Source organism: Ambystoma mexicanum, chromosome 3p, assembly GCF_040938575.1.
Source record: "Ambystoma mexicanum isolate Mex_15411 chromosome 3p, UKY_AmexF1_1, whole genome shotgun sequence".
In the NCBI taxonomy this organism is placed as follows: Eukaryota; Metazoa; Chordata; class Amphibia; order Caudata; family Ambystomatidae; genus Ambystoma; species Ambystoma mexicanum.
This window is the reverse complement of record NC_090925.1, coordinates 897,388,264-897,397,611: the sequence shown is the minus strand read 5'-3', so window position 1 is coordinate 897,397,611 and position 9,348 is coordinate 897,388,264. Positions and strand designations below refer to the sequence as shown.

At 48.3% G+C, this 9,348-nt stretch overlaps 1 protein-coding gene across 1 annotated transcript; it reads right to left on the bottom strand.

Moving 5' to 3' along the window:
- Positions 1-7,708: 7,708 nt before the first annotated feature.
- Positions 7,709-8,629, bottom strand: LOC138579646 (olfactory receptor 4S2-like). Its single transcript, XM_069649898.1, has one exon. The coding sequence runs from the start codon at positions 8,627-8,629 to the stop codon at positions 7,709-7,711; it is 921 nt and encodes a 306-aa protein (XP_069505999.1).
- Between the last annotated feature and the right edge of the window lie 719 nt (positions 8,630-9,348).

Sequence of the window (9,348 nt, the reverse complement as noted above, 5' to 3'; positions counted from 1 at the left end):
GAACAAGTCAGCAAATGGCCGTTTACGTATTAGTCTTTCTCAAGCAGTCTCAAAAAGTGACGTTATCGTTTGTGGCCTTGGCAGAGTTGCGCAACAAAGCTTGTTGTCCATTCTGGATCTGAGTTTATAATGTCTGTTCCCATTTACCCCAGATTCTATCTGCTTTGCCCGGGCAGCCTCTAGCTTGGTATACTCGGCGTTCCATTAGGATGATGGCGTCCACATCTGACATCCATTGGTCATATTTCGGGGTAACTTCTGAGCCCCACAGTTGCGCAATGTTCCTTTTGGCAATTCCTGTTGCTGACGAGAAAAGAAGCTTTTCGAAGCGAGACATGTCTACTGCATCTTCAATACCCAAAAGAAGGAGTTTAGGGTCTGTTGGGATCGGACGACACATAACTTCAGTAAGTCTTTCGCTACACTTATGCCAAAAGTGTTGTATACGTGTATATTGCCAGAGGATATGATAGAAGGTCCCTTCTTCCTGTTTGCAGCGTAGGCATTTGGGGTCGGTCGTTTTGCCCCAATTATACAAAGCCACTTGGGGATAATAAATCCTATGAAGAATCTTCAATTGAACTAGTCTGATTCTTGCAGAGATGGCAGAGTCTCTAGGATACATCAGAGTCGAGATCCAGTCTTCAGGTAATATTGGGCCCACATCGCATTCCCATTTCATCTTCAGATTCAGCAGCTCCTTTGTGGCAAATGAGGAGATAGCGTTGTACATAGTAGACGTGACCTTGTTATTCACACTGTCTATGACTATATTCCTTTCCATAGGCGTACATTCCGGCATGTCCGCCATTTGGGCCCTATCTAAGGTGAGAGCATGTTGTAATTGTCCATAGTGAAATTGTTCTGTGTCCGGGAGACCATGTGATGCCACGAGCTCGGGGAACTGTATCAACTGATCGTTCACGAATACCTGCTGAATGGTCAGTATGCCGGCTGTTACCCAGTTTGGCCATTTTGGGAGATTGCTGAGGCTCGAGAGGTGAGCATTGTTCCAGATGGGTTGGACTGGGGTAATTTTGTTGTCCCATCCTAAGTGTTTGTGTACTTCCTTCCACACCAGGGCTGTATGTGCTACTATCGTACGTTCAGGAAGGCGAGACTGTTTACAGTAGAGGCTTTCAATCGGGGACATGCCGTGTCGTGCAGCTAATCAAGCTTTTATATGGGGAATGGATGGGTCTCCGTGCAATATATCATTGACTGTCGCCATCTGTGTCGCCCAGTAGTATATCTGGATGTTTGGAAGTCCTATTCCCCCCTCCCAGACTGAGCGTTGGAGGGTTTTGAGGGCAATTCTCGGGTGTTTCCCACCCCAAAGGAGTTTACGTGTTGTTCCATCTATTCTACAGAACTCTTCGGTGGGGACATGGAGAGGGGCGTTTTGAAGGATGTATAAGAACCGGGGAAGGGCCAGCATCTTGAATAGCGCTACCCTGCCTAGCAATGTCAGTGGTAGTGCTTGCCAGTGGGCTGCATCTTGCTTGTATCTTTCAACTAGTGGATGCAAGTTTTGTTTTACATAGCTATCCAGCCCATTGGTGATTAGAATGCCCAGGTAGCGGAACTGAGTGGTTTCTACTTGATATGGGAAGCCCGATGCTGGTATGCAGTCTACCCGTTTTACCAGAAACAGCACAGATTTGGACCAGTCCACTAAAGGTTCCATAGTTAGTCAGTAGTTGTGTGACCACGGGGCAGGAGGTCGCTGGGTCGCCCAGGTATACTAAGAGGTCATCCGCATAGAGGGATATCCTATCTTCCCAGTTCGGCCCCCATCTGAAGCCAGTCCACGTGGTGGTGTCCCGCTGAAGGACTGCCAGTGGTTCCATTATTAGTGCAAACACCATTGCCGAGAGCGGGCAACCTTGTCTGGTTCCTTTCCCTAATCGGATATTACGTGAGGGCCACCCGTTTACTCTGACCTCCGCCGTTGGATTGTTGTAGAGGAGTTGTACCCATTTTATGAACGGCGCCCCAAATTGCATCTTGCGCATTATTGCCCTTAAGGCCTCCCAGTAAACTGAGTCGAAGGCTTTTTCGAAATCTATGGCCAACAATGCAAGTGATTGTTGCAAAGCAGGTGATCTCTCCAGCGCCAGGTGCAACCTGCGAATGTTCATTCTCGTGTACCTTTGAGGCATGAAGCCGCATTGGTCCGGGTGGATCTGTGACGTAATGACCAATTGTAGCCTGTTAGCTAGTATTTTGGCTAGTATTTTGGCTTCACTGTTGATTAGGGATATGGGTCGGTAGGAGGTGCATTCCTCCGGGGGTTTGCCCTTTTTGGGGATCACTACGATAGTGGCTTTACGGAGGTCTGGTGGGAGTTTGCCCTTGGCTAGGGAGTGTTTGAACATGTTGAGCAAGTGCGTTGGTATGTCTAGATGGTTCAGCTTTTTCGAGATGTCAAGTGAGAACCCATTGGGACCTGGGGTCTTGCCTGTTTGGAGTTGGACAATGGCTGTTGATATTTCGTCAGCTGTAATTGTGTTGTCTAGAGTGGTAGCTTGTTCTGTTCATAAGTGTTGGGAGGTCAATGTCGTTCAGTATGGTGCTGACTGCGGCATTGATGGGGGGTTTGTAAAGGTCCTCGTAGAATTCTGCAAAACGTTCGGCAATCTCTGCATCGGAGTAGACAAGATCTGCATTCGAGGTTCTGATGCACTTCACCTTCTGTTGTCCTTTGTCGCGCTTTTCCAGCCACGCAAGCATTTTGCCTGCTTTTTCCCCCGTTTCGTACAGACGTGCTTTCATAACAATGTGTGCCTTTTTGGCACAGTCTAAGGCTAAATTGTGGAGCTTCTTCTGTGCCATTATGAGGGCTCTGTTCGTCTCCGGGGTGTCTCTGGCAATATGATATAATTCCTTGGATGTGACTTCGCTTTCAGCTTCAGTGATTCTCTTGCGTTGTACCTTCTTTTTTGCCGATGTCCATGAGATGATTTCACCACGTAGGACTGTTTTGTACGCGTCCCATATTGTATTGGGATCGTCAACCGAGCCTGCATTCAACTCAAAATAGTTGGAAGTAGCTGCCTCCATCTTTTCTTGAAGGTCCGGGAACCCCAAGTAGTAGGTGTTCAGCCACCACAAGGGGTGCGGTCGTGGTTTTGCCGTTTCCACTTCGAGTACCAGTGGGGAGTGGTCGGAGATCCCCCGCGGGAGGAAGAATGCGCTGGATACTTTATGAATATTTTGGCATGGTAAGAAGTAGTCTATTCTGGACATCGAGGCGTGGGCCCCAGAATGAAAAGAATACTGTCGAACCTCAGCGTGCAGGTCTCTCCACGCCTCACACAGGCCCAATGCTGACACGAAGGAAGCCAATTTGGTGGTGGTGGCGGGATTCCTTGCTCTCAAGTGCGTGCGATCGAGGATATTGTTCATGACTTCATTGAAGTCCCCTCCTAACACCCATGTGTCTGCGGGGTTTGCTGCCAGGATGGGGGTAATTTCGGTTAGCAGGTCATTAAGGAGAAGTGGCAGGGAGTACACTGCCATGAGTGCCAGGGTTTGGCTCCATAGCGTTGCTTGGATGTGTACATAGCGGCCTCCTCCGTCTTGTAGCATGTGTGTGATCACAAGCGGAAGTCTTTTATGGATCAGTATGAGCACCCCTCTCGCACCCATGGAGAAACCAGCGTGCACTTCTGTGCGGTAGTTTGATCTTTGGAAGAATTTGCACACATTTCCTGCAAGGTGTGTTTCGGACAGAAAGACTGTATCCGGGGAGTGTCTATTTAGGTGCTGTAGTGCCAGTCTTCTTTTGATGCTGGATCCCAGCCCATTCACGTTCCATGACAGGAGTTTGAGCCTTCTCTGGGTTGAATTAGTCTCAGGTTCCATTGGCTGTTTGGGGTGTAGATTTGCGCATGTGTTTCCTCGATTGTATACGCGGCAGTTGTACCGCGTTTGATCTGTACAGCGTACTCATCGTGCCTTTGCATGCTAAACATTGAAAACAGAAAAAAATGTCATCCTCAACTCCCCCAACCCCATACTCCACCCCCAACTGAAGCATCTGTCAACCCAATATAAACATTCAACCAATTAAATCTTACATTTTTAATTCGTTGCCTTGGTTGGGGGCGCCTGTTCGGTCGGCCGCCAGCCTAGATATGTCTTATGTTTCCGTTCCCATTATGGAGCGTGGGCTCCGTTGCGTTACTTGTGCGATGTTTCAGGCATCTTCACTGGCTGTTGTAGTTCCTTATATGTTTTCTTGGTGCTGATTCTCAATTTGTTGCTGCTGTTGCAAATCCATGTCGGGTGGGTGCTCAGGATGTGGTCTATTGCATTCTCTCCCCCCCCCCCTTCAGGGCCCCAGTCTCCATCTATGTGCCTCTCGGCCCAACTCCATGCTTCCTTGGGATCTATAAAATGCACCAATGTCTCCTTATGGTAGATCTTAAGTTGGGCCGGAATGATTAGTCTGTATTTGACACCCAGTGAGTGGAGGCGCCTCTTGAGCAGATCGAATGACTGGCGTGCCTTTTGCACCTCCTTGGTAAAGTCAGGGAAGAAGGCGATTTTTGATCCATTATACGTAATTGTACCTTTCGATCTCGCCAGCTGCGGCACCGTATCCCTATCTCTAGAGAAATCTTGCGATAACTGTGCGCGGCGGTGCTCCCGGGGTGACCCTGCCAGTTGGTATGCAATGGGCCCGTTCGATGGAGAAAAATTTCGAGAAGGATTGCACGTCATATGTGTCCACAAGCCATTCCTCGAGGAATAGTTCCATACAATCCCCCTCCGCCTTCTCGGGAAGGCCAAGTATGCAAACATTGTTTCGCCTAGATTTGCCTTCGCTATCGTCCACTCTAGCCTCCAGGAGCTTGATGCGTGCCATCATGCTGGACACATTGCGGTTTATCCCCCGTAGGCTGTCTTCGGTTTCCGAAATTCGTGCCTCCGCCTCCCCAGTGCGTGAGGTCAGCTTTTGCAGGTCATGTCTTAGTAGGGACAAGTCCACACCGATACTGTCCATCTTTTTTTCCATTGAAGTTCTGGAGCTGGCAATGGCACTCATTATATCTCTGAGGGAGATATCCTCTTCCATGCAGTCTGACTCAGATATTTGCAACCTCTCCGGGGAGCGAGTCAATGGAGTGGTAGCGTATTGTTCAATTCTGCTCTGCGTAGAGGTCTTCCTGGGTTTATCTTTCCCCATTGCCGGGTATCTAGTGGGGACGAGAGGGGACAGTGGCGGGGCAGGAGGCTGGTAGTGCTGCTGGGCCAAGAGTGTTGTCGCCGAGTCCAGGCGTCATGTGGGCGGAACACCCAGGGAACTGCGCCAGTTGTGATGTTGTTGGTCCAAGGACACTTTGTGATCGATGCGCCTACCAGCCACTGGGACTCACACGGGTCTGTTGTGTTGTGGTTCCTTTCACTGGGTGGTGCAGGTCGGGGCAAAGATGTTAGTCCACGCTCCGGGGACAGGGCCCGTGGGTTCTTCCAGTCCCGAGCACAGTTGCCTGCTTGCCCCAGTCCACGATTCCCCCAGGCCCGCTTCGTAGATCCAGGGGGGACACCAGGGTTTCAGCAGGGCCGCTCCAATGAGCAAAGGAGGGGTCGGGGGTTTGACAGGGACTTGAAACTCGAGCCCCCGTCCGTTGCCGCCCCCCTCTCCTTACCGCATAGTTGTTCTCCGGAACCGAGCAGCAGGTGTCAGTGACTGCAGGGTGTAGATGACTCCGCAGGTGCTCTACGCAATGTAGAGCGCCCGCGCCGTTGCAGGCGGTGTATCAGGTAGTGGCTGCTCCGCTCCCACGCCGCTGCAGTGACCCGATGAGTAGGCCTCGACGTGTCTCAGTGTGTGAAGGACGCCGCTAGGGGTGGGTAAGCGGCGCACAAACGTGTCCCCTCTGTCGCAGAAGTCGGATCAGCGCGTATCGCCCCTCGCCCCGCGGCACGAAACCACTCGGCTCTCCTCAGCCTTACAGAGCAGCCAGGGCACAGTTGGTCGTGCAGTGTCGCTTCAGGGGCAAGAGTGCCGGTACCACAACACATGCGCCGGTTCGCACAGGGGGCGAGGGCCGGCAGGCGCTCCTTGCTCTCGTCCGTCCCTCGTGTTCACAAGCACCAGGAGGATCGGTGTCTCACTGCCACAGGCAGTCCCCAGACACCGGGCAGGCTTGTTTACACCTCCCTGTAGCTCGCTTTCCGTTGCCGCGTCTCGATCCCTCAGTCCACTGCTTACATCAGTCTCATGGCAGCCATCTTGGGAGCGCTGCTTGGCGCGGGGACCGCGGCCACAAAACTACAATTCTACAGGATCGTACAGCACCTCTGCTCCGGTTTTCGTCGGAGGTCGATGCAGCATATAATCACACAGCTGTAGGAGGAATTGTAAGCCATCTGGGGTGGGTAGATGCGCAGGATGGATGCAGGATTCGGCTGGCGGCACAGGAGCAATGGAGGTTTACGTCTCCATCGTTCGGCGGTTAGCCACGCCCCCGAACCTATCATGGTTGAATTATCAACACAAGGCAACAGTGACATTGAATAAATACTGTGGGGGAATCTGCCATTTTTTTAAAACCCATGGCAGGAGAGCTGTCTCCCCTGCATTGAAACTCTATGGAGCCCAGGCTTCACCTATGGCCACTTATGGCACTGAAATATGAGGGCACCAGAGGTCACTACCCTTAGTGTTGCAGAGAGCAACTTTTAAGGGCACTGTTGATGCAACCAAAGGGGGGCCCAATGGCTAGTTATCTCCCTACAATTACCAGTGTCCTGCTTTTGAGACCTTTACTCGACTGGATTAGAATTTGGTCCAGCAAACATTTAGCTCCCTACCGATCAGCGCTAACATACTTTTTGTCTTTGAATGGAGCACATTCACTCCCCTGGTTCGAATCTGTCCATATGGAGCTCACAAGACTGAGCTTGTTCCCACTCTGGGCGAGCCCACACAACATAACCCCTGGGTTTAAATTGATTGCTAAGAGAAACATTTACAATGCGCTGATAGGCAGGATGAAGCAGTACTGTATGGCACTGAGTACCAGGTGTTTGTATATGATCTCTAAGACGGTATGGCTTTGAGGAATATCTTGACATTGTTAGCCCTGGGTAGGCACGTTCACTATACTTAACAGCTATGCACAAATACTCTAAAAGTAGCATTTTATACGGCAAAATGGAGGCCTACCATTGGTCCTGTCTTTCCAGTTTGTGGTACCAATAATGAAACTGTTATGCACTTTATGCTTTTTTTGCACTAGTTACAATGACCTTAGATCTTGTTACTTACTCCCGCTGTTTAGATTGAGGAATGTGAGGACAGTGTTAGCAGCCCTTGAGCTTTACACCCATTCTAAAGATTTGGTCGCAGTTTTGTATGTGTCAACTTTCTTGCAGCAGGCTTGGTGGAAAAGAACAAAAATAATCAAGCCTTTCCTTTCTGTTAATGGTGCAGCTTCATTTGATTACTTTTAGTTTTCACAAATCTAAATTATTATGCTTGGGATCTGACAATTGTCACATATCTTGTAAACTGTGACTGATGATTGATGATCTTATGATGTGATTGTAGGCTTTAATTACAACTGTATGTCAGTAATGTGTCTTTATGTGTCTTTATGATGTGTACTTTAGTCTTTCATGCTTTTATGGCTCTACCTGCTGAAAAAGTTGTGTTTCATCATGAGAATCATCATTATTGTAATGCTTTTGTCCTTCAGAAATAAATTCTCCTACTTACAAATTTCTTCATGGCCATTTTCACTTCTACATTCCTCAAAGTGTAGATGATAGGGTTAAGCATCGGAGTAATGAGAGCATAGAAAACTGAAACAAACTTATCCAGTGGAAATGTGGTGGCTGGCCTCATGTAAATGAATACACAGGGCCCAAAAAAGATAGTAACAACTGTCAGGTGGGCACCACATGTAGAGAGGGCCTTGCGCTTCCCTTCAGCTGAGCGCTTTCTTACCGCAAGCAAGATCAATGTGTAGGAAACTAGCAGGATAAGAAAACAAACCAGCGAGATGAGTCCACTGTTGGAGATGATCAAGGCTCCGCTGAGAAAGGTGTCTGTGCAGGCCAAGGTGAGCAAGGGCGGGACGTCGCAGGAGAAATGGTCTATCTCATTAGGCCCACAGAAGGGCAAGGTCATCATCAACAGCTCCTGTGCTGTGGAGTGCAATGCCCCCCCAACCCAGCAAGCCAACACGAGCAGGTTACAGACCCGCCTGCTCATGATAGTCGTGTAACGCAAAGGATTGCAGATGGCCACGTAGCGATCAAAAGCCATCACTGTAAGAATAAACATCTCCACACAGCCAACGAAGTGCAAGAAGAATATTTGGGACATGCATCCGCCGTAAGAAATGCTCTTTTTCTTGGATAGGAAGTCCACCAGCATTTTGGGTGCGGTGACAGATGGGTAGCACAGGTCAGTGAAGGAAAGGTTGCTGAGGAAAAAGTACATGGGGGAGTGAAGAGACGAGTCTGTCTTCACTGTCACGATGATGAGTAGATTTCCAAGCAGCGTCAGAATGTAGACCATCAAAAACACCAGAAACAGGACGATCTGCAGATTTGGGTTGTTTGAAAAACTTAAAAGGATGAATGTTTGTACCATGGTTTCATTCCCCATGTTTTTGTATTTTATTTCAAATTAGGATATCCTGTGGAGGAAAGAAAACAGATATAAATATAAGTAAAGATGAATACTGAAACAGCAAAACAATATAGGGATAGTATGTGTGTGTCCATGTACTCATTTGCAGCCACTCAAAAAATAAAATGTTCTGTTGCTCCGGTGATACAATTTAATTTTAACAGTTTTTTATACCTGAGCTCGGTTTCTAAGCGCGGATCCAGGATTCAAACCTCTGTTGCTCTGTGTTGTCTTGCTTCCAAGACCAGCACGTTGCTCCGTTCAATTAGTACCATGCTGGTGTAACTTGCCCTCTTGTTCAGACAGTTTTAATATGAACAATTGGAGCAGTATGAACATTAAGGATTTTTGAATACAGAAATTTTGTTTCAATAGACTTCAAGCACTGAATGCACTCGACACTTTGATTTTTTACATTAGCACATGCACTTGTAACTTTTTAAAAAAAGAACGTTATTTATTGTGTGCTTGACATTACAACAAGAAGTATGAATAGCAGCGTTAATTAGTGTGATAATTCCCATGAGTAAGTGTATTTGCATTTGTGGCAATTAATTTTACAAAAACAAATGCAGGCAGACACCAAAACATAAACTGTAATATTTCCAATCGGTACAAAGAAGAAAATCGTAAAAATCAACACAATAAGGAGCATACCATAGCCCTCTGTGGGATCCCGGCCCTCAGTCCCCTTA